We start from the raw sequence: 26,419 nt of genomic DNA, 5'->3' as shown, positions 1-26,419 counted from the left end.
TTTTATATTCCACATATGAGTGAAAACACATAGATACAGAGAACAGAGTAGTGGTTACCAGAGGGGAAGAGGGCAGGGAGGGGGAAACGGGTAAAGGGGATCATCTACTGAGGGCTGGATGGAAACTCAGTTTTTGGTGGTGAGCAGGCTATAGTGTATACAGGAGGAGAAATACAGTGTTGTACACCTGAAACTCACATAGTGTTATAAGCCAAGGTTGCCTCAATAAAGAAATAAATTTTTAAAAATCCTGGGGACTTCCCTGGTGGCGCAGTGGTTAAGAATCCGCCTGCCAACGCAGGGGACACGGGTTCGAGCCCTGGTCTGGGAAGATCCCACATGCCGCGGAGCAACTAAGCCCGTGCGCCACAACTACTGAGCCCGCGTGCCACAACTACCGAAATCAGCGTGCCTAGAGCCCATGCTCCACAACAAGAGAAGCCACCGCAATGAGAAGCCCCCGCACCGCGACGAAGAGTAGCCCCTGCTCGCCGCAACTAGAGAAAGCCCGTGCGCAGCAGCAAAGACCCAGTGCAGCCAAAAATAAATAAATAAATTTATTTACAAAAAAAAAAATCCCCTTTTGAACCCTCGTACACTGTCAGTGGAAAGGTAAACTGGTGCAGCCACCGTGGAAAACAGTATGGAGGTTTCTCAAAAAACTAAAACTAGAACTACCATATGATCCACTCTTGGTTATATACCCAAAAAATACAAAAACACTGATTTGAAAAGATACATGCACCCTAGCGTTCATAGCAGCATTATTTACAATTGCCAAGGTATGGAAGCAACCTAAATGTCCACCCACAGATGAATGGATAAAGAAGATGTGAGATATATATATAGATATAGATATATAGATATAGATACAGATATGGAATGGAATACTACTTAGCCATTTAAAAAAGAATGAAATTTTGCCATTTGAGGTAACACGGATGGATTTGGAGGGCATTATGCTAAGCGAAATAAGTCAGAAAGAGAAAGACATATACTGTATGATATCACTTACATGTGGAATCTAAAAAAATAGTGAATGAAACAAAAAAGAAGCAGATTCACAGATGTAGAGAACAAACTAGTGGTTACCAGTGGGGAGAGGGAAGGGGGGAGGGGCAAGACAGGGGTGGGGGAAAGGGTTATTATGGGATTACGTGAAATCATATGTGTGAAACTTTCGAAAATTGTAAATCACTATAGAATTTAAAGAATCTTTCATTCAATAAAAAAACAAAATCCCCTTCTGTAGCTAGAATCCTTAAGCCTCTGAAATTTACACTTGCTCCCTACCAACGTCCTTCGGAGCTCCCAGACTCCAGTAAACTTGGGAGGGAAAGCAGGGTAGAGTTGGGACCAAGCACCGTGTACTAAGTAACAGAAATACACTCACTGAGTGCAGCACATGACGTTTGGAGCTAGCTAAACATGCTGCGGAGGTTACGGTTTGTTTGGGAAATAATCACCTGCCTTCCTTTCTAAGCTCTGCTGCAGCCTTAGCTCTAAGCCCTAGACTTGATCTGGGCTCTGAGATTGCAGATTTCAGAGCATCTGTGTCTACACACAGTTTCCTCAAGGGAAATCTGAGTTTTCTTTGGGGGAAAAAATTAATAAAGCCTGGATTTTGGGTGCCACCTGAGGTACCTTACTCAAACAGCTTGCTATTAAGTATGAAAGTAAGCGTTGAGATTTTTTTTTTTACTTTTTTTTTACTTTTATTTATTTATTTTTTTGGCTGCGCCGCACGGCGTGTGGAATCTTAGTTCCCCAACCAGGGATCGAACCCAGGGCCCCCAGCAGTGGAAGCGCGGAATCCTAACCACTGGACCACCAGGGAATTCCCGAGTTGAGGTTACTAACATCTGAAATGGGGGGCCTTCAGATGGGTGAGGGCTTGAAGTGCAGGGGTCTGGTTGGAGTCCTGGCTCTGTCACTTTCTGGCAAGTGCCCTAGTGCTTGTGAGCCTGTCTCTTCATCTGGAAGTAGAGGAAACAGGTAAGTTCCAGAGCTGTCACAAGGGTGCACATAAGGTCTAATGGGGAGCCTGGCACGTGACTGACGCTCATTAAGTGCATGTGGCGGGAATCCCCATAGCGTGTGCTGGAGGAAGCTTTCAGGTGCCACTTAGATGCTGCTGAGAGGAGCACCAAGCATCACAGGCAAAATTGAAGCCAAGTACCTTCCTGCATTATGTCGTTTACTCTTCACGGCCATCACAAAAGACAGATGCTATTACTAGTTTCCTTATATAGGAGAGGAAGGCAAGGCTCAGAGAGGTGAAGTAACCTGTACAAGGTCACACAGCCAGGAAGGGGGAGTTGAAATACGACAGCAAGCCTCAGTGATTCTAACCCTTTAAAAAACTTGCCTTCCAAGAGTGTCCTGGGCACACCACACTCTTTGATCATACTGCCCTACCGTTTTCCTTTAACTGATCAAAACCTGCCCACTCTCCAAGCCTCCTCCTCCAGGAAGCCTGCCCTGGTTAACCCCCTTGGACTGCACTGATCTCACTCCTCTGACCTCACGTCCTGTCCACACCACTTCCTCGGGGACTTATCCTGTACCTTTGTATTGCTAGTTAATGCTCCAGGTCAAGAAAGGCAGTCACCTCAAAGCCTTCTGGACCACCTGAGTACATAGAGCATCTTCCCTCATTTCAGCAGAAAAAGTCTAGTGACTTCGGTGGTGACTAATTGCTATTGGCTCACTTCCTTATATACAAATACAAATAAGAAATGATCAGGAAGAGCCAAAATTCTCCTGTAATATTCACTCCTGGTTCAATTATTTAAAAATTCTGGGCAAGAATGATCAACAGATGCTAAAATGCAAAAGTATAACATGAAAAGAGGATGTTGGTAGTCACAAAGTATCGTCCCAGATGTTATTACTAATTACAAAGGGGGGAAAGCATACTTGCAATGAAGAAACCGGAAAGATGCCACTTTAACGGGGTAACCTAAGTAAACATCACTGGTAACGAGGCATGTCAACATCACGTACCTCCCATATGACACTGAGACGGACGAGTACTTCATTGGGATCCCTGACAAATACATACACCCTCAATCTAATCATGAGAAAATACCAGAAAAACCCAAATTGAGGAACATTCTCAGTATTCTTCAAAAGTATGAAAGTCATGAAAGAGAGAAAAAGGAAAAAAAGACTGAAGACCAGAATTCATCAGACTAAGGAAATACGACAACTCTATGCCATGTGGGATCCCGGAGCAGAAAAAGGATGTTACAGGAACACATGGCACTTTTTAATAATGTCTGTAGACTAGTTAATAATATTAGGCCCATGTTAACTTCCTAGTTTTGATATTCATACTGTGGTTACCTAAGATGTTCACATTAGGGGAAATCTGGATTTTTTTGCAACTTTTCTCTAAGTCTAAGATTATCCCAAGACAAAAAGTTTTAAAAAATTAAAATAAATGAAGTTTAAATATACTGCATTCTGTTTTTTTCCTTCATGGCCCTTGGCATGGGTTTTAATGATGTATAATTTTGTTTATTTGCTTGTTTACTGTCTTCCTCCTTGGAGAGTGTGAACTTGATGAGGGACGAGAGCGTGTGTGGTTTTTTCAAAAGAAAGAAGGAAAAAAGAAAAGCAAACCAAAGGTGGGCGACACCTAATAGGTGATCACAAAATATTTGTTCCATCAGTGACAGCTAGATTCGAGACTGAGGGCTCATCCACCCCACAGTCAACTAGATTTTCTGCCTCCGACCCCTTCTGAGCTCCCTTCTGCCGGTGCTGAAATGAAGGAAGATGGTGTATGTGCTCAGGGGATCTAGAAGGCTTTGGGGTGTCTGACATTCTCAACCTGGAGCATTAACTAGCAATGCAAGGTACAGAGTAAGTCCCCAAGGAAGTGGTGTGGAACAGGAAGTGACGTCAGAGAAAGGACATCCGTGGGGGAGACTGAGCTGACCAGGAAGTGATGCTTCCTGGTGCCTCCTTGATCCCTGAGGGGACCCAGAGGGGACCCTGGCTTGACCTGGGTCATAGCAACGGCAGTTGTTCGATCCTGGATACTTTACAGGAAGAGCCCCAGGATCTGAGGACCGTTCAGATGGAGGGGGAGGTATAAGAAAATGGCAAAAGTCAGTCTGGTGATTAGATGTTTGGCCTGAGCAACCAGAAGGATTGGGTGACAACAGATGAAATGGGAGAATCTGGCTGAGCACAAAGCTGATGTTTCCTAAATAGCCACTTAGAGCATAAACTGCCCCCATTTAGAGATGCGGGAACTGTGGCACAGAGAGGTTAAGTAACCTGCCTAAAGTCACCCAGCTGGTACGTGGTAGAGCCAGGATTTGAACCCAGGATGTCTGGCCGCAGGGTCTACAGTCTTAACCACTGGGCTCCACAATCTAACAGGATGAGAGTTCAGCCCGGGAGGGTCTCTATGTGAGCTGAGAAAGAGCTATTTTCATAAATCAGGGATAAAGTTTCTCAGGATCACTCTCAGCCTTGGAGACATTATAGATGGAGTAGGGAAATTTTCACAACATGTCAAACTCTCTTGGTTTGAAAGACTTACCCCGAATCCAGCCTAGCATTGCCCTGCCAGCAGCCCCCAACCCCTCCAAACCACACTTTTTAACCCTTTGCTAAAAGGCTTTTCAATATAGGGTCACTTTTAGATACTAGTGTTTAACAGAATCTATTTGTGTTAGAGAGTAACCAATCCAACTTTTGTTCAAACTGGCCCCAATACAATATGCAGTCAGAAATAGCAATGTGACACATGAAAACTGCACACATCTGTCCCCTGCCCATACGTCTTCAGCTCTGAAATTAGATCTCAGCGAATCTTGTGCACGTTCACGCTTTGATCCGGGGCCTCGTCTGAGCCGGAATGAAATATGTCACATTTCATTCATAAAAGACATGATTAAAACAGACAATCAGTTATGTCAGGAAATAACACGTTCCCCTAGGGCCAAAAACAGTGTTTTATTTTGAGAGCCTGAATACACAAAAAGACAACAGCCAGACCATATATGACAATAAAAGTCTGACCCACAACCTTGCAGCAACCAAGCCAAAAAGCCAAACCACAGCCTCAGCAACAATCAGCCCAGAAAGGTCTGAAGTCGGTCCACGACTGCCTGCTGCCCTTTTTACAGCCTCTGCTTCCAATTCAAGGTCAACCAGAAAAAAGCCAAATATGCTCCCCAGATCCATCACATAAGATACTCACTGCTAGGGAACCCACCCGCAGCTTCGCCAGGGCAACAATCGGAGCAGACCTGAGTCTCCCTGTTTCCATGAAAAACATCCCCCCTTCCCCGTCTGCCCTTGAGTCTCTGCCACACGCCAGTGATGGCGACTGACCCCCTTGCCACACAGCAAGCTCTGGATAAATAGGCTCTGTGTGTCCTCATTTGGGTGATCTTCGTTTACTACCATAATTTCAGTGCAGTCTTCTCTGGCCATAAAGTACAGCGTAAGAAATAATAGTCATCTGTACTCAATATCTTGTAATAACCTATAACAGAAAAGAATCTGAAAAAGAATATATACATATACATGCATGTATGTATGTGTAACTGAATCACTTTGCTGTACACCTGAAACTAACACAACACTGTAAATTAACTACACTCCAGTAAAAGAAATGAGAACTTTATCCTTGTATAAGAATGCAATTGAGGGCTTCCCTGGTGGCGCAGTGGTTGAGAATCTGCCTGCCAATGCAGGGGACACGGGTTCGAGCCCTGGTCTGGGAAGATCCCACATGCCGCGGAGCGGCTGGGCCCGTGAACCACAATTACTGAGCCTGCGCGTCTGGAGCCTGTGCTCCGCAACAAGAGAGGCCACGATAGTGAGAGGCCCGTGCACCGCGATGAAGAGTGGCCCCCGCTTGCCGCAACTAGAGAAAGCCCTCGCACAGAAACGAAGACCCAACACAGCCGAAAATAAATAAATTAATTAATTAATTAATTAATTTAAAAAAAAAAAGAATGCAATTGATAGTTATATACTGGTTTTTTAAATCAAATTTATTGTCATATCATTTACATGTGAATAAAGTTTCTGTAAGCAAACAAACAAAAAGAAATAAAAGTCCTATCTAGGAAGGCATAAAGACAAGAAACTCTAGATGCTGACCCAGAAAGATTCAAGAGGCAAAGCTCAGTCCCCACCTACACAAGCAGAACAGCCCAAAAGAGTGTTTTTAAAAGGGAGTTCTCAACTCCTGCATGCAGACCCACACCCCAGTCCCACCACTTCCCCACTGCACAACTTCAAGCAGGTAACCCCTAACCTCTCTGAGTCTCAGTTTCCACATTCATAAAATGGGCATGAATACTTTGTACAGTGCCCATGATAATACAATGAGAGATACAACTTGAGCCTGGCACAGTATACATAATTATTAAAAAGCATGAATTAATAGTATCGATTGCATATATCTGGAGAAAACCATAATTCAAAAAGATACATGCACCCCAATGTTCACTGCAGCACTATTTACAATAGCCAGGACATGGAAGACGAATGGATGAAGAAGATGTGGTACATATATAAAATGGAATATTACTCAGCCATAAAAAAGAACGAAATAATGCCATTTGCAGCAACACAGATGGACCTAGAGATTATCATACTAAGTGAAGTCAGTCAGACAGAGAAAGACAAATATCATATCGCTTATATGTGGAACCTGAAAAAGTGGTACAAATGAACTTATTTACAAAACAGAGACAGAGTCACAGATGTAGAAAACAAACTTATGGTTACTGGGGGGAAAGGGGAGGTGATAAATTGGGAGATTGGGATTGACGTATACACACTACTGTATATAAAATATTAATAGATAACTAATAAGGACCTACTGTATAGCACAGGGAACTCTTCACAATACTCTGTAACGGCCTATATGGGAAAAGAATCTAAAAAAGAGTGGGTATATGTATATGTATAACTGATTCACTTTGTCGTACAGCAGAAACTAACACAACATTGTAAATCAACTAAACTCCAATAAAAAATTTTTTAAAATAGTATCAATTAACACATAATAGTATGACTAACAGCATCAATTATAGTAAATAATAGTATCAATTAACACTTTCTGAACATCTACAGGGTGCCAGGCACCCTTCTAATTGCTTTACATGAAGCAACTAATTCACTAAATAATGCCGGTGATGATGGAGGGGATGTTTCATTTCCTGTGATGCACCCACTGACCACTTCTGTCTCCCTGACACACAGTGAATGAGTCGGTGATGCCTGCCTTCACAGATCAGAATCTAGCCCCTCTTCTAAGCATTGCATCCCCCTTTTTTCAACACTATATCAGGAGTTTTTAAATGCTCACAGGAGCCAGATAGGTGAGTGCAATGGGCCAGGTGTGGGACAATAGGGTGTAGTGGGGACTGGGGTGAACTAGGCAATGCATGATACATCTAAAGGGGAAAGCCACTCCCTAACTACAGCCAACTGTTGCCAAGTTACCAAATCTTCAACACTTTCCAAGTAAATGACACATGAGATCTCCCTTTTGTTAGAGGTTGGCAACTCTTTTCAATATTTTAAGGGATGCCATATGAGCTTTAAAAAGAAAGAAAAAAAAAAAAAAACAGCATACATCTGTGGCCTAGATTTGCTATGACCACCAGTTTGCAAACTCTAGGCTAGATGTTCTTCCTTTGGGACAGTCCCAAGGCCCCACCATTAACGGCCCTGTGGATACTACTCCCTGGAGACTGACAATTCACGATTTGACCTCTCAAGGGAACGTCAGTGTTATAATCCATTTCAGCTCTAAAATTAACTTCTGTGGGAAAGAAAAAACGTGAGGGGTTTCTCCTCGCCATGAAGATAACACTTCAGGAGCCTCTACACTGTGGATGCTGGATCCCCTTCTGGTCTCAGCAGCCTCTCCCTCCCTAAATTGACCCTCAGCTCTGGCATGACTGAGCCACATGCAGCCTGGGGGTGTGGCAGTGGCCCCCTCCTGTCTTCAAAAGGCAGTGGGCCATGGGGGTGAAGGGCACAGGCTCTAGAGCCAGACCGCCGGGATTCACACTCACTGCTCCCTAGCTGTGTGACCTTGGGCAAGATACTTAACCTCTCTGTGCCTCGGGAAAATGGGGATGATAGCCGTACTTGCCTCCTTGAGTTGTTTGTTGTCAGAATTCAGTGAGTTAAGGCATGTAAACGACATAGAACGTGGCCTGGACCATTCTAAGTCCTCAGTGAAAGTTACCTAGTACTGTTTATGACATTCCCCTGTCCTGAAATGCCTTTCCCAGCCAGGCTCCCAGACTTCCCCGACCACCAGGCCACCTGCTCTCCCTTTCCTCAAACTTCTCACCCAACAACATTCTCTCTACACCAGGATGGCAAATAAGTTTAGTCTTAAGTGTCATACCCTCTACCTCACATGAATTGGTAGGGGCTGCCTGGAGTTCTGAGCTCAGTGCAGTAGATTAGTAATGTCTGCCACAGCAGAGGGAGTGCTGAGGTGCTGCAGTTGACTGGTCATGTCTGCCTTGGGAGAGGGAGGGGCAGGAAAGCAGAAACCATCCCTTTGCCATTCTTGGTCTATAGTGAGCGGCTTGCACTGCCTTGCATTGGAAGAATCTCTGCAGAGCAAGAACTGGGTTTTGGACCACCCCAGTCCCACCAGTGGGGTGACTAGCACAGGGCTGGGTCCACACCAGTTTCTGAATCAGTTTTACCACCAAGACTAACTCAAGGGGCTCCGAATAGGAAGCCCGCTTCCTGAGGGCTACTAAACCTACCTGGGGTCTGCCAGAGCCTCGGGATCCTGTTGCCAGGCTCTGAACAAGCGCACCTCCAAACAGACGTGATCTGGTACATCAGGGCCTCCGTCAGAATCAGAAGGACCATACTGGACTCACGATTAATTCTTATTTTTCCTCACCTGCACCCAGCAAAACAAAGCCCCACATGCACTGCAGTTTATATGTCTACCAGCTTGGCGTCTGAGGACCGGGAAACACCACAGCCTAACATTCAATGGAGACTCCTCATGTGCCAGGCACTATTCTAAGAACTTTATTAACTTGTGTAATCCTCACAACAACCCTGGCAGATAGATCCCATCATTATCCCCATCCTACCAAAGAGGAAGCTGAGGCCCAGAGAGGTTAGGTGACTTGCCCCAGGACACACAGCCGGTATGTAGCAGAGCTACTGCTGCTTCCTACTGCTACCCAGGAACCTATGTGAGCAAAATAAGCTAAAGACAGGTTTGCCCCCTAGAGCAGAGAAGTTCCTCACTTTCTGCAATCCTAAAACCAAGTCTTTGTCCTATAGATAGAGACAGCTGCTTTGCTTTGACAAAGGATTCTTTACTGATGAAAAGCTGCGAGGTGGGAAACACTGTCTCAGAAAGCTCCTGCATGGATTTAGAAATTGGAATTCATTTACAAGGTGTCTACTTCCGGGCATCATGGGATTCTGCCTGGCATATGGAGGGGGCAGGAAGAGGTTCAGACTATCACGTGAGAGCCTGAAGGGGACAAACTTGGACCTCACAGCCCGAATTGCTGCTCTCAAAGCAGAAGTTTTAATCCTGGCTTCACACCAGAATTATACTTAGGGGGTGCTTAGAAAATAGGGATGCCCAGGGCCCACCCCCAAATACTCTGCTTTACGTTGTCTGGCGTGGTGCTTTGATGGGTCTTATTTTATGTCTGTAAGTTTCCTCACGATGCTGGATCCTCAGCAAAGCATCAACAGCCACTTGATAGACTAACAACGCACTGATGATCAAGACTTGATTTCCGGGCTTCCCTGGTGGCGCAGTGGTTGAGAATCTGCCTGCTAATGCAGGGGACACGGGTTCGAGCCCTGGTCTGGGAGGATCCCACACGCCGCGGAGCAACTGGGCCCGTGAACCACAACTACTGAGCCTGCGCGTCTGGAGCCTGTGCTCCGCAACAAGAGAGGCCACGATAGTGAGAGGCCCGCGCACCGTGATGAAGAGTGGCCCCCGCTCGCCGCAACTAGAGAAAGCTCTCGCACAGAAACGAAGACCCAACACAGCCAAAATAAATGTATAAAAATTAATTAATTAATTAATTAATTTTAAAAAAAGAAAAAAAAAGAGTTGATTTCCATCCCATCCAAGCCCGCAACGCCTCTTACCTAAGGGTGAAGCGGTCAGCCACAGAACCACTGGCCAGAGAGACCAGAAAGGTGGCGGTGTCCCCTTCCCGGACCAGGTTCAGAGGTACGGAGATGACGACGTTCTCATCCAGGCTCAGCAGGGACCACTTCAGATCGTCTTGGGTCGGGTAGACCACGACGCTCCCGATCCTCTCCCGGGCTGGAGGCGCTGGCGGGGGGCCGTCCTGGCCCGAGTGGATGTTGTTCTCCCACTTGCTGTCCTCCTCCAGGGGACACTGGCCGGCCGGGTCGGCCGGGTACAGCGTGAAGAAGAGCTCCATGGCCGTGCCGCCCAGCAGGGCCGGGATCTCCTCCTCGGGCTCCAGGTCCAGCCCAGAGCTGAACCACTCGGGCAGCACCTCCAGCTCGGCCACACACAGCCCAGGGGTCCCTTGCAGCCGACAGCTGGCCGCCACTTCCCTGGCCTCCGGGAAAGCAAACATCTTGACGCAGGGCAGCTGTTCCACAGGGTCGCCGTCGGCCCAGCCCATCCCGGTGATGTAGAACAAGGTCTGCACTTTGGGTCTGTTGGAGTAGATGGAGCTGCCGAGGATGTGGGCTTTCAACTTCCAGTTGAAGGGAAACTGGCCCATGTTGCCAAAGGGTGCAGAGGTCAGCATGAGCTCCCGGGGGACCGTCTTCTCGACTGAAAATGGCCCATAGCTGGCATTGACCATCGGGGGGCTCCTGGCTCGGTAGATAAAGAACGACTCCGCCCGGGCCTGCAGACTGCAGTTCCGAGTGACGTCCTGGTTGGCCTCTTTCAGGAAGAAGGACTCCTCTGCGTTAGAGACGTGGAAGCTCGTGGGAAGGTAAGCAGGGAGCGAGGAAAACCTCTGCAGGCTGTCCACGATGGCGCGGCTCTCCGTCACTGCACGAGAAACGAAAGCAGAGGGAGAATGAGAGCCGCGTCCGGAGAGGTGATGAAATTAACGCAGGGCCGCCTCCACCCGTCCACACAACATACGCCCACTGGCCACGCCCATCCGACGCCTGGCTCTCCTCGCGGTGAAAGTCCTGTCATTACATAAAGTGTGTTCCGAAATAACCAGGGCAAGGGTGGGAAGGAGACCTGTGTACCACTGATCCAATCGTCCTGTGACTGAATTACCGCCCCCTGGAGGGAAAACGTCGCACCCTCTTGCTCTTGCAAAGCCCCGAACTCAGAGGATCGTGGTCATCTCTGTTGCAATCACCCCCCAGAGAGTAAGCTGCACACCTACCAAGCCCACTCTACAACCAGGCACTGGACCATTGTATATGACGTGTTAATGCTTGATTACTTTGATATTTATGCTTCTTCCCATCCCTCCTAGATGTGGTGTCCACGTGGATGTTTAGACACCGCCTAATTCTTTTTGAAATGAGGGTGAAGCGATGGCTCAGCGTTCCCACTTCTAGAAATCTCTCCTTCCGAAACACGAGTGAGAACTCATAAAGATCTGTTTATCTACAAGGATGCCCACTGCAGCATCCTTTTGAATTGCAGACAAACTTATTTTATGTGCTGGAGCCAGAAGCCTGGATTTGAATCCTGGCTCTGCCACTTCCTAACTGAGCAACCTTGGGCAAGTTACTTAACTTCTCTGTGCCTCAAACGTCCTCATATAAAGTAGGATATAAATATAAATGATTGTAAGGATTAACGAGTTCATAAATATGAAGTGCTTAAAAGTGCTGACACACATAAATGCTCAATCTTTACCTGCTATCATTATTATTATTTACTAGTTTAAACCATTCCAAAGGTTTATTAAGAGGAGACCAGATAAACTATACACTTTTACAGTGGGGTAACAGGCAGCTGTAAGAAAAATGAAGCAGAGCTATATCAGCATGTTTGAAAAAATGTCCACAATCTGTCATTAAGCATAAAAAATTATAAATGTATCACATATGATCCTATTTGGGTAATTTTTTAAGATTCTATATGTACATATGTAAATGTACATATATTTATGTTTGGTATCTATAGAATCCAGAAAGGATTTTTGCCTTTTACCACTTATGTTTCTACCTTCTTAAAACTTGTTACGATAATCATGTATTACTTTGTTAATTAAAATACATATAAATATACATAAACATGTATATGTGGGCATGCGTATATGTATATGTGTGTGTGTGTGTTTCTTTCAAGTGAGGAAACACAAAGAGCAAAGACCCAAGAAGCTTCTTCAAAGTGAAGACAGCCCACCAGGAACCAGGGTTGGCAAATCAGGCCAAGAACAGACAGGAGTTCTTCCTTGCCCTGAAATAAACCTCTGCCCCTGGAGCCTGGCTTCCAACCAGAGCAAGAGGAAATAAACCAGGCGGCAGTGTTTACATTACAGCATCACCAGAGGATAAAAGGCAAATAAATACTCCATTGACTCTGACTCCTGGTAACATTTTTTCTGCAGCCGTTACAAATTCTGTGAAATACAGTTTTCTGTTGACTTAAATAATTTTTGGCCTTTTCCGGGCTGTCCTTGGTGAGCTTTCCTTTCCTAGTGGATGGCAAAATTGTAATTAGGAGATTGTGAAACAGATACAACCACGAAAGGGCTGACGCATCCTTTCTCCAAGAAGGTGTTCAGAAGGCAAGTTCTCTGTGAAATGCTGCACGATCTCACTTACATGCAGAATCTAAAATAGTCAAATTCGTAGAAGTAGAGAGTAGCGTGGTGGCTGCCAGGGGCTGGGGGGAGAGGAAGGGGGGATGTGGGGCAAAGGGTACAAAGTTTCAGTTAAGCAAGATGACCACATTCTGGAGAGCTAATGTACCGCAATGTGACATAGTTAACAACCCTGTATTGTACATTGTAATTTGCTAAGAGAATGGATTTTAAAATAAATCTTCTCAACACGCACACATACACACACACACACACACACAGAGCGATAACTAGGTGGAGGTAATGAATATGTTAATTTGCTTGATTATGGTGATCATTTCACAATGTACACATATATCAAAAACATCAAATTGTACACCTTAAACATATACACTTTTTACAGGTCAGTGATATCTCAGTAAAGCTGAGGGGGGAGGCACTTCCCTGGTGGTGCAGTGGTTAAGACTCCGTGCTCCCAATGCAGGGGGCCGGGGTTTGACCCCTGGTCGGGGAACTAGATCCCACATGCGTGTTGCAACTAAGAGTTCACGTGCTGCAACTAAGGAGGCCACGTCCCGCAACTAAGGAGCCCGCGTGCCACAACTAAAGGAGCCCACCTGCCGCAACTAAGACCCAGTGCAACCAAATAAAATGTGTATGGGGTCAGGGGGGAAGAAAGAAAGAAAGTTCTCAAGTGTCATCAATATGGCCAGTCCTGGGTCAGATTAATTACTGGAGGAGAAGTGTTATTCATTATTCATTTCTCCAATTATCTATCTAAATATATTTACTACTCACTTACTATATTTCCAGCCCTGGTAGGGATATCACAGGGGCAAGACAGATGTGGTTTCCGCCCCACGGAGCAGGCAAACTTGGGAGAAAGGCACGGCTAACCTACACAAGGCAGTTACAAAAGTGAACGTTCAGACCCTTCAAAACGCCCATCCCAATAATTCTCCACCTAGGAATTCATGAGAAGGAAATAAGAGATCATCAGAAAGGAGATTAATGTGCAAGCGTCAACACGAGTATGATTTATAACAGCAACACACAGGAAGCAACCTAAAAACTCATCATGAGGGCAATGATTATATAAATGATTAAAGTCTTACTCTGTGTGAGATATTAAGCGGTCATCAAAACCACGATTTCAACAAATATGTAGCGCCGTGAGAAAATGCTTACGACATCTTAAGTGAAAGAACAGACGTCAAATCTTGATTTAAGTTATCCCACATCTGTTTAAAATATATTTTCAATAGTAGATATTTGATGTATGTAATATATATACATACATAAATATGCATATGATACATTCACTTTCATAATAGAGACCTGGGTTTCCTCCAGATTGCATCCCCATAGATCGGGCAGGATTCGGATCAAAGACGGAGGAGGAAGAGAGATGACTTTGAAGAAGGAGCTTCATCCAAAGGAAAGTTTTAGCTGTTGCCGCCACCAAGGGGCAATTTGTATTCTGACAATGTCAAGCAATGCAGAAACACCATTCCAGATGAAATTTAAAGTATTTTTTGGTTGGTTTATTTCCCCTCTCCAAACCAAGAAGTTAAATTCTTGGTGAATTTACCCATAAATTAATTGGCAACGAGGGAAGTCTGTCTTCCACAGCCTGACAATATCCTTCAGCAGAGATGGGTGGGCACACAGCCGACCAGATTTGGGAAGAAAGAGGTTCAAATTTTACCTTCTCATAAACTCTAGGCGAAGCCCAAGGCAAGGTTTAAATTCTGACTTATTTACAGATGTGGAAAAGGAAATTAAAATAAATGCAAAGTTTAATATGCTCTGTTTCCATCGTGGACTTGTTTTATTTTTTCATTATCATTTATATCGATATTTTATACCTCTCAAGAATTGATTTACAAGAAATTTAAAGCTGAGCCATCTCTCTTCTTTATTATGGCCAAAGCCTGCATTTTATCTGAAATAACAGTGTGAAGTTTACAATCCTGTCCCACCATAACTCAAGCAAAATGCAATACAAATTTTGTCTGAAGGCTGATATGGAAAGCCATAAATATCAGCTGCAAGATCCTCATTTTGTCCTTAAACCAGATTGCCACAAAATATGACATCCAAATTTAGGAGCATTTTATGAAGCCGAGAGACTGTCCTTAGACAGACATCCGGGGTCTGAGAAGCTCACACCCCTACCTTTGGTCCCCTAATGTCATATAGTGGTACCATTCTTCTTCCCATTGGCAGACAGACCGTGTGGCCGGAGTTCTGAATGTGCAATGAGGTCCTATTCAGTCTGCTGATTTCCTAGAGGGCTTTTCACCACCCGACTGAATGAGCTGGGTCCTGACAGCAGAAAATGACGTTTTGGGCTTCCCTGGTGGCGCAGTGGTTAAGAATCCGCCTGCCAATGCAGGGGACATGGGTTTGAGCCCTGGTCCAGGAAGATCCCACATGCCGTGGAGCGACTAAGCCCGCGCGCCACAACTACTGAGCCCACGCGCCACAACTACTGAAGCCCGCATGCCTAGAGCCCGTGCTCCGCAACAAGAGAAGCCACTGCAATGAGAAGCCCGCGCACTGCAACAAAGAGTAGCTCCCGCTCGCCGCAACTAGAGAAAGCCCTTGCGCAGCAACGAAGACCCAGCGCAGCCAAAAATAAATAAATTAATAGAAAATGAGGAAGTTTTAGTGAGGCCCAGCTGCAAAGGGCTTCTCATCACTGCCCCCCTTATGAGCCAAGAAGACAATCAAGTGCAGGTTCACCAAGAGCACAAGGTGCTCCGGACGGATGCTCTGTGGTTCAAGGGCACTCTGACGGGCAGGTGGCTCCGAGGAAGCCCCCAGAGAGGACTTCGGGGGGAAACTAACAACTTCCCGGAACGAAGCAGCTCCCAGGGCGCTGGGAGTCCCGGCAGGGACTCTGTGACCCAAAGTGCGTGGGTGGGCACCACTGCTGTGCTTGGCACGCGAAAAATACTCCTGGGCACGCGCCTTGGTCAGGAGTGGAGGGACCTGCAGCTCCAAGAGAATGCAGCCCACAGACTCACAAACCTTTCCACTACCATCGCCAGCCCTACCTGGAAGCTGAGTACCAGTCTTGTGGCTCCTGGTCACCCACCTGAGGGTCAAGGCCTGTGACATGTCTGCAGCTGAGTCTCTTCTCATTCCCACAAGACAACACGGACGTGCACAGCCAGGAATAGAAGGCTCTCCTTCCAGTGGGCCAGATGGCCAGGTCTTTGAAAACCAGCAGCAAGAGAAACTGCTCACTGATCTGTCAAAGGGTCGTCCTGAAGAACAGCTGCCACCATCTGGGTACCCCCACGTCCATGGTCACGGTGGCCAGAAGCTACAAGGAGGCCCTTGGAAGCCTTCATATCCGTTCAGAATGGTGCAGTGGATGTTGTTTCTGGGGTGGAGGAATGAACCAGGAGTTCATTCACGCACGTGTTTTCCTGTCTATCTCCACCCTGTTTCTGTGTCTTCCTCTGTGAACTTTTGCGCTTGCTGGGAAAGCTCATCACCCACCTGTGAGCAGAGCAGACTCCTTCCTACCAGGATTTCTCAGCTCAGGAAGGGTTTTTCCAGCCCTGTCCCTGCTCTTCTCTGCATCACAGAAAACTACATTTCCCAAGCTCCTTTGTTCCCTGGCTTCTGGATGCAATGGGATGCTCTGGCAGAAGATGGAGCATGGGAGGTATTTCTCCCCTTGTCCGCCAGCATTTCCTGGCAGAGACCGTGCCTCTTCTCTGATTCCAGCCCTCTTCACGCTCCCCACCACGGATACAGCTCTCCTAGGCAGTAGTTCTAATATCTACTGGATGGTTCCAGCTTCTGGGTTCTGATAATCCAATTTCCCCACTTTGTCCCTTCAGTCCAATTGGTAGCAGCTTCCGGCTGTTATTAATTTCTGGATTACTTTACCATTCCCAGAAGGTGTTTACCATGCCCGCCTTGGTTTCACAGATCTTCCATCACCTGAGTAACTAATTCCCTTGATTAAATTCCCTCTGTGGAAATAACTAGAGTGGTTTCTCTTTTCTTGGCTAAGGCCTGACGAATACATCCAGTCACTAATCACACCTTCCTATTACATTTCTTCAAGGCCACGGTCACCACATGAAATTAGCCTTCATGTTTTTACCTGTTTATTTTCTATCTAGTCTCTCTATTAAAATTCAAGCTCATGAGAGCACAGACTTTGATATCCAGTTTATTGCTGAATCTCCAGTACCTAGCAGAAGAAAGTAAACAAATATGTGCTGAGTGAATGTCCATCAACTAAGACTGCCATGGTTTAATGCTTGAGAGAATAAATCTCTCTGTATTCCTTCTGAACCTTTCTTTGGCTTCTCCCCAGGGTTGTTAATAGATATCACTAGTATTAACAAATCATTGGTCCATCACATTATTACTCCATTCATGTCCTCTCAAATATCACATCGCTGTGGTCACTAAGCTGGTTGCTAGGTTTGCCAAGCAAAGCACTGCAATTCTCACATGGAAGGAAAAAATACCACTTAAAGGAGAAACAGCACTTACAGAGCACTTGTGGTGTGCCAACACACCTGGGCATGTATAACTGCTACGTCCGTTGATTATCACAACGGCTGTGAGATGAAGAGCTAGTCCCTTTTGGAAAATGGTGAAACTGAGGCACAGAGAAATTAAGCAGTTTGAACATGGTCGAAGTTAGGGTTCAAACCAGCTCTGTCCAATTCCAAAGGCTTTCCACTTCTCTGTATGGCCCTAGGGCCAACTGGCCTGGTGGTTCTACGGTGAGGCCAAGGCTATATGGAGGTCAGCTGAAGGAGCTGGAACTCAATGCTCACTATTCCAGGTTCATGGACAAAATCCCTACACACCCAGTGAGGCTTTCATCACTCTACCGTCACAGGTGACTGTCTCCCATCCCAGGTACCAGCCTGGATTCCCAGGTAGAGCAGGAAAATAGATACAGTTGACCCAGTTGCCGGCAAAGCAGCCAGAGATCCATACCCTTAAGGTAACAATAAATGCGGGAAAGCACGGCTACCTGTAAACCCTGCACACGGCCTGGAGCCTCAGGAGGAGGAGCCAATGCAACAAGTCAAACCAAACGCTCTCAGGCTAAGCAGGAGAAGTGCAAGTGGTGAGTTATTCATGAACGACCAGCTGTGGTGGAATGTATTGTACATCCTCACCCAGTTTGCTCCCACCCCCACCTGTGTCCCGTCACTGTACCCTGGGGACCAGATCCTTCCACGCCTCTGCATTTGCAACACAAGTCACTGATCACATAACCAAGAAAAGGCAGCAAATACTTAACTGTTGAATTCAAAAGCCACCCATATAACAGTAAGATGGGAGAAGTCAGATGAGTTTCTGTCTTTCTCAACCAGATAAAATACACCATGGCTGAGAGAGAAGGAGAGACCACAGAGACAGGAGGGCATGAAGCCACCAAGGCCAGCTGGTCATCAGGCAGGAGGGATGCTCGCCTTTGTCCCAAGATTCTTCTCAAATTTCAGAGTGGGGAACCCTGTGTGGCCAAACATGGGTTGTTCACAAGGACAGGAAACAGATAAAGAGCAGACCAGAAGCAGGGGGAAAACAGGAAGCAGAAGAGAAGCAGACAGGAACAGACAGCAGGGAGCAGGTCCCTTCTCCCAGCTCCAGCCCTGCAACCTCCTACAGCATCCCCCACCCCCACCCCCGTTAGCAGAGACTAACAAGAAACAACTGGCTAAGAGAAACGTGGTTTTCAGATTCCAGCCCCCAGCCTTAAAGACCAGAGAACGGAAAGATGAGTTTGGAACTAAGAGACAGTAACTTAACAACTGAGATCCCATTTGTCAGAAGAGAAGATTGCAGCAGAGAGGCATTAAGTCTAGTAAATGATGGTTCCAGGTCAGGATTCCAAAAAACTGGCTCTATAGTGTACACCCCTAACCACCGCCCTATAGAGCTTCACACATCGAGCCCGCTGGGGAAAGGAAGAACTCTTATTCCTTGATCTCCAGGCTGTCCCATAATTCCTTCTTGGTCCAGAGGGAGACAGGGAAACTCTAGAGAAACACAAAATAAAACCCAGAAAGTGAGAGTTTTTAGAGAAGCCAGGAATCCAGAATTGTGTGTCCCCATCAGAGGCTGCAGAATCGTAGCAGGAACCATGGAGAACTCCTAGGTACTATATTGTAGTTTGTAGAACTATCAGTGGAATAGAGGATATGGGAATAACATCTGGTCTGGAGGAAAAACATAAGGACTTTGGTTTGGACACATTCCAGTTAAGGTGAAAGGGAGATGATGGGGAGACAGGTGAAAATATGAATGTGGGATTCAGGAGGAGGTGGACACCAACTTCATCTCCACACAAGGGAAAACTCCTTTTAGACACGGTGCAACATCCTAAGATAGGGATTCTGAACTCTGGCTACGTAGTAAGTACACATGGTAAAGAACATATGTATTATACCGGCCCTGCCCACCAGAATTCATTTAAATGGTCTTAGGGAAGGGCCCAATTGTTTCTGTGTTCTCTAGATGATTCAACTGAACAGGAGTGGAAAGAAACACCACTAAAAGTTCAAAGACACTATTGGTACACAGTAGGTGCTTTGTGTATACGGGTTTCCCCCGCTATCTGAAAGTAAATCATTCCTGTGAAGTCTTTCGTAAGCCGAAATGGCACAAAGCAAAGAGGCAATTGCCTTAGAGCACATCTTGCTAACGGATGCACAAAATAAAGGGAGATAAGGCACAGGCGCCCACACAGTTCAAAGCTATGGCGACTTGACGCTGGGTGTATGTAGTTCCGGGGAAGGAGCTTGGTGGCGCCACTCCCACCCGTCGGGGTGCACGATACCCTGTAAAGGCTCACTGCAAACCAACGCTCAACACTCTTTTCACTTTGGGCCTTTTTTTGTAAAAGGGGAAATCCTCTTTAGATTTCCTTCAGGTTAGCGAAAAATGGTACTCATGTAATTCTTTCGTAAAAGGCAAGTGGCATAAAGTGACCTTTCAAAAAGCAGGCGGGTACCGGTACTCAAAAATGAATAGTCACTCATTCTCTTGAGGGCAAGTCTTGGGTCATATACCAGTAAATCCATTAAGGATTAGATATGACTATAAACTACAGTGATAATAAAAAATATAGAGAAATAAGGGCAACGAGAAAAGAAAAGAATCATCATCATAGTCATCATTTATTTACAATCCTTATGATGTACCAAGCACTAGACTAAGCATTTCACAGGTATTAACTCTTTTAATCTTCACAATTTTTGGATTATGAGGATTTGATTATCAGCCCCACTCATAGATGGGGAAACTGAGACACAGGGCAGTTAAGTGATTGCCTAAGATCCCAGAACTAGTAAGTGGCAGAGGGGAAATTGGATCCAAGTTGTCAAGCTCCAGGCAGAGTCTGCACCCTTAGCTGCTATGTTCTGCTGCCAGAGGAAAGCTTAGCAAGCAAAGTCTACATTGTGAGAGCTTCGGCAATGACTAAAGGGACTGCAAATGTGCCTCTGAATTGTCCAGCTCTCAAAGCACGAGATGAGGTCACTAGTTGGACACCATTCATAAGATGAAAGCAAGAAGCAAAGCTTTTCCTGGCTCTGAGAGAAATTCCTCCGGTGGTGGTGCCCCGAGGGACACAATGGCATCCCTACAATACAGTGAATTTATTAGCAGGCTCCCTATGGTACTGTCCGCACAAGGCAGGATGCGACAGTGAAGGACCATCAGGCAAAGGCGATTGTGCAGAGGACAAAGGATTGTGAGGCAAGACAGCTGACAGGTCTTGGAAGGTCTGGCCTGATGGAAAAATAAAATCCAGAATAAGATCCTAGAGGAGAATTCTACCCTTCAAACTCTCCTCCATGAACGTGCTTTCTTACCAAACCAGCTAAGGTCTTAGAAAGTGGTAAGTAGCACAGGTCTTGAGACTATATTCTCTGGCAAGATCTAGGGGCACAAATATTCTACATAGACCATCCAAGGCCAGTGTACAAGATTTAAAACATAAGGAAGAGTATTAATCTTTTCTTCATGAGGTCCACCACTTCTTTTATGCCATAAAGGTCCTTCCCAATATCCCAAGATCAAATATATACTCACTTATACTCTCAACTGGATTTCCATGGGTGGGTATATGTATATTCATGTGTGTGTCTACATTTTTGCATTTAATTCTTTTTTATCGAGGTATTTTGGGCCATTAAAAGTTGTATATATAAAATAGATCAACAACAAGGTCCCACTCTATAACACAGGGAACTATATTCAATATCCTGTAATAAACCATAATGGAAAAGAATATGAAAAAGGATATATCTATCTATCTACATACATATCTACATATATATATATATATATATTTGAATCACTTTGCTGTACACCAGAAACTAACACAACATTGTAAATCAACTATACTTCAATTTTTAAAAAGGAAAAAATGTTGTATATATTCAAGGTGTACAATTTGATGATTTACATTGTGAACAAATCACCACAATCTAGCTAATTCATGTATCTATCACCTCAGATGATGAATCTGAGGTGATGGGTATATGAATTGATATTTTTCGTGATGAGAATACTTCAGATCTACCCTCTTATCGAATTGTATGCATTACGTTTAATTCTTGAATCCATCTGAAGTTTCTTTTGGGGTAAAATGTACCTGGCACACAACTGAATCAGCCGGCAGAAGTATTTTATTTGACTTCATAGTTTAAGGGTTTTTTAATTGAAAAATAATGTGACTGTATTTTGGGGATAGAGGCTTTAAAGAGGTAATTAAGTTAAAATGAGGTCGTTAGGGTGGGCCCTAATCTGTATGACGGGTCCTTATAAGAAGAGGAGATTAGGACACAGACACACACAGAGGGATTACCATGTGAGGACACAGGGAGAAGACGGCCGTCTACAAGCCAAGGAGAGAGGCCTCAGGAGAAACTAGCCCTGCCCACACCTTGACCTTGGACTCCAGCCTCCAGAACCATGAGGATAAATTTCAGTTGTTTAAGTCACAGAATCTGCAGTACTTTGTTATGGGAGCCCTAAAATTGAGAGATTACTCTTCTTTATCAAAATTCTGTCAGTTCATCTTGCTTATTTTCTTTTTTTTGTCTTCAGGATCACTTTAGATTCACTCCGTCAAGTTGCCCCAAACCCAGTCAGACCCTTACCTGAAGATGAAGGTCTGCATATGGGGGTTATGGATGCCTTGCCACTGTCTGCCATATTTTTCTTCATTATCCCCTTTTTTTTTTTTTTTTTTGGCTGCATTGGGTCTTCACTGCTGTGCGCAGGCTTTCTCTAGTTGCAGCGAGCAGGGGCTACTCTTCATTGAGGTGCACGGGCTTCTCATTGCGGTGGCTTCTCTTGTTGCAGAGCACGGGCTCTAGGCGTGCAGGCTTCAGTAGTTGTGGCTCACGGGCTCAGCAGTTGTGGCACGCGGGCCCTAGAGTGCGCGGGCTTCAGTAGTTGTGGCGCACGGGCTCTAGAACACAGGCTCAGTAGTTGTGGCACACGGGCTTAGTTGCTCCGTGGCATGTGGGATCTTCCTGGACCAAGGCTCGAACCTGTGTCCCCTGCATTGGCAGGTGGATTCTTAACCACTGCACCACCAGGGAAGTCCATTCTGCCACATTTTTCTATGTGTTTGCAAGTTTTCTAGAATGAACATGTCTTCTTGCTTATTTAATCTAAGAGAAATACTGACATTTTTTTCCCTTAAAAAGAAATGATATGGAACTTGATTTTAAGTAACAAACTGAACACACTCATTTCCTTGCATCTCTACAGAAACCCTGGAGAAATAAAAGCGTAAAAGTACAGAAAGGAATAAACTTATGAACAAGAGAAGTGGAGGAGGGCCATCTGAAGATAAAATATTTCAACAAATTTATAGAAGATAGTAAGTGGATGAAAGTGCATTGATGGGCAAGACAACAGGGGAAAGCTTGAGCTGGAACTACTCTGCCCACTGGGAGCCCCAAGAGGCTCTCGACTCCATGTTGGCACATAGAGTGAGGACAAGAGTAGAAAGTGGTTTTACTCCCTGAAAACCAAGGGAGTAACTGAGTTCTGCAGATGGGACACCCCGTCCAGGCAGCCCTCCTCCCAAAGTCGCCACCCATAGTAAAAGGCAGAATACTTGGTCTTTATCTCCAGTCAAAACTCAACTCTTCTCTAAGGAACCTGAATTAACCCTTGACGGGAAGGTCAGGTGTAAAAGTGTGGGTGCTGGGGCTCCCATCCTGAGAGGGGACGGAGGTGAAACAGCCAGCGTGCAACCACGCGCACTGAAGGTGCACACTGAGAAAGTAATGCCGGAAGTCAGAAGGGACGAACCACAACATGAGATTAAAGAACCAATGGAATAATATCAGCTCCCCCTTGCCTAAGCCTAACCCAACATGACTGGGGTCCTCGTAAGAAAAGGCGATTAGGGGCTTCCTTGGTGGCGCAGTGGTTGAGAATCTGCCTGCCGATGCAGGGGACACGGGTTCGAGTCCTGGTCTGGGAAGATCCCACATGCCGCGGAGCAACTAGGCCCGTGAGCCACAACTACTGAGCCTGCGCGTCTGGAGCCTGTGCTCCGCAACAAGAGAGCCCGCAACAGTGAGAGGCCCGCGCACCGCGATGAAGAGTGGCCCCCACTTGCCACAACTAGAGAAAGCCCTCGCACAGAAACGAAGACCCAACACAGCCAAAAATAAATAAATAAATAAATAAATAAAAATAAAAAAAACAAAACAAAACAACTCACAAAAAAAAAAAAAAAGTAGCCTCCTCCAGAGGATTATAAAAAAAAAAAAAAAAAAAAAGAAAAGGCGATTAGGACATAGATACACACAGAGGGATGGCCATGTGAAGACACAGGAGGAAGGTGGCCATTTACAAGCTATGATGGCCAGGGGTTTCTGTGACTTACAGCCAAATACAGTGTTAACCGGTAAGAAAGGAAAGTAAGGAGGAGTGTAAATCAGCTAAATTCTCGTCTTTTACAGAGAGAGCACTGCTGTTGAAATTTGTTAACGCAAGGAGTACAGGTATAGGGAATGGTATGTAGAATGATAAAAATAATCACCACTAACAGAACTAAAATCAGAAATGACTGGACCTGGCTGACGTCAGAGAGAGGGATCAAAGCTACAGGGGGATGGAAGACGATTGCCTTTCTTTGAAAGTTATCCTGAGCCATTTTATTTTCCCCACATGCATGCATGACCCTGAGGACGCGTAGGCTTTGTCTGCACGAACCCAGAACTAGCCAAGCAGGGGAGGACAGCGTTGAACAGATGCTGGAAATTTGAGTGTGGGGTAAAGGGAGAGTGGCCTTAATCTTGACCACAAGGCATCGGGTCTATGGGAGAGATGGCTACCTGTCAAAAAAAGACAGCACCAGAAACTTTCCAGCCACTGTATCTCATACGGCCGCTCAGCCAGGGACCATCCGGCCTCTCCTTTGGTCCAGCGTGGCCATGTGACTAGTTCTGACCAATGAGATAAGAGCCTGTCTTGCGTATCACTTTGAAGTCAAAATTCTTATCTTTTACCTTCCACCAGTGAGAGGCAGGCGACTCTGAGGCCCCAGGCCATGGCAGAGCCATAAGCTGGGAGGAGCCAGGACCCCTGAGTCTCCACCTGGAGGAGAGCCACCTGCCAAATACGGCACCCACATTAGATGGGAGCAAGAAAGAATTTTATGATGTGTTGAGCCACTGCTGGGGTTTATTTATTACAGCAGCTAGTGATACCTAACTAATACAACATTGTACAGGCTAACAATTTGGACGGCTTTGATCCTGCCCCTACTAAAAAGCTGGAACAAACTTCACATGTCTTCCTTAAGGTAAACTGTGCTTTCATTAGCAAGGAGATACAGGGACTCGGAGAAACAAAGTGAAGCGCTCTTAAGCCAACGTGAGAGGTTTCCACAGGGCAGCAGATGTAAAAAGAGCATTATTAAACGGATTATATAGATCTTAGTGACAGTAATTTTGACCTCCTATAAGGCACCACCAGCTGTTGAACAGTGGGAAATGTTGACGAGCTTGCTCTAATTTCCATTTATATTTATTCTAAATTGGACCCCATAGAGATTGTTTAAGTAAGACAGGGAAATTCACTAAGCAACCCTGATAGCTCTGCCATTGCCAGATATAGGGAGGTCGCTGAGGCTTACAAGAGGCAAAGGACACCTGGGCTGGCGTCCCACGTCTGCCATCAGCTCAATTTATGCACCAAGTCACTTCTTCCCCCTGAGATTCACTTTCCCTCTGTGTCAAATAAGGTGTCACTTCCTGCCACCCATCAGGGACATACCATGAGGAAACCCAATAATGTAACTTGTGATTGTGTGACTGCATTAGTAGGAATGTCATATGTGGAGTGTCTTTGCTTTAGACTTCCCACTAGTTCAGACTAGCCTTCCCATCCTCCGGCCATTGTGGATATCAAAAATGATTCTTTCAATTCACAGAAAATCCGCACCATGCAAGTCTCAACAAAACTGGAATTTAACGGCAGTCACAGCTGGAGAGGGAGGTTAGCTTCAGGTCTGGCTGGATGCAGCGTTTAAACAATGTCATCCACATGCATCTTCACAGATCTCCTTCAATGGGTGAATGGATAAACAAACAAATGGTGGTACAGCCATTGAATGGAAAACAACTTAGCAATAAAGCAAACGATGGATATATATACAACAACATGGATAAATCTCAAACACATTTTGTTGCCTAAAATAAGGCAACCTGCAAAAGCTACCTACTGTATGATTCCATTTTTGTGACATTCTAGAAAAATCAAAACTGGAGGGATGGGGGAACAGAGCAGTGATTGCCAGGGATCAGGGCTAGGATTTAACTTTAAAAATTTAAAACAAAGAATTAGGGATGGGATGATGTATCCTGATTGTTGCACTGATTACACGACTCTATGCATTTGTCAAAAAGTCATAGTGCTATATGCCAAAAAGAGTGAAGTCTACTGAAAGTAAAATTTTTTTTTTTTTTTAAGGATTTTCTTTTTAATTTATTTATTTATTTATTTTTTGTCTGTATTGGGTCTTCGGTTCGTGCGAGGGCTTTCTCCAGTTGCGGCAAGCGGGGGCCACTCTTCATCGCGGTGCGGGGACCGCTCTTCATCGCGGTGCGCGGGCCTTTCTCCATCGCGGCCCCTCCCGTTGCGGGTTACAGGCTCCAGACGCGCAGGCTCAGCAATTGTGGCTCACGGGCCCAGCTGCTCCATGGCATGTGGGATCTTCCCAGACCAGGGCTCGAACCCGTGTCCCCTGCATTAGCAGGCAGATTCTCAACCACTGCGCCACCAGGGAAGCCCTGAAAGTAAAATTTTTTTAAAATTTTTTTAAAGATGCATTTTCATCTATCACTCTGCTCTCTACCATGGAGCTGGCTTCATTCTCAATCTCCATGTTTCAGTAAGATTAGCCTCGCCAAGTCTCATATTTTCCTTCCTTCAAAACCCAACAAGAAGCAGTACGTGTCTCTCTCCTGAAGTTTCAGGGGGAAAAAAAAAAAATCTCAGTGCATCTTCTTGTCTCTGATTGGTCACATGCCCATTCCTCAACCAATCACTATGGGGGGAGGGGGGAGCAGCCCGTTCTGATTGGCTCATCCAATGTCATGTGTCTCTTCCCAGGAGCCTGG

General features: G+C 45.5%; 1 protein-coding gene across 4 annotated transcripts in view; it reads right to left on the bottom strand.

Moving 5' to 3' along the window:
- TMEM132B (transmembrane protein 132B) overlaps positions 1-26,419 on the bottom strand; it is a 414,018-nt gene that overhangs the window by 225,174 nt on the left and 162,425 nt on the right. For all 4 annotated transcript variants that reach the window (XM_057527275.1, XM_057527277.1, XM_057527276.1 and 1 more), the window contains one exon: positions 10,150-11,041. In XM_057527275.1, coding sequence (XP_057383258.1) covers positions 10,150-10,847 — 698 coding nt within the window. In that variant the 5' untranslated portion in view covers positions 10,848-11,041. The remainder of the gene's footprint in view (positions 1-10,149; positions 11,042-26,419) is intronic.

The sequence above is a fragment of the Balaenoptera acutorostrata genome, chromosome 13 (genome assembly GCF_949987535.1).
Source record: "Balaenoptera acutorostrata chromosome 13, mBalAcu1.1, whole genome shotgun sequence".
NCBI classification, from domain to species: Eukaryota; Metazoa; Chordata; class Mammalia; order Artiodactyla; family Balaenopteridae; genus Balaenoptera; species Balaenoptera acutorostrata.
The sequence above is the reverse complement of the archived record's forward strand: the minus strand, read 5'-3'. Positions and strand labels throughout refer to the sequence as shown.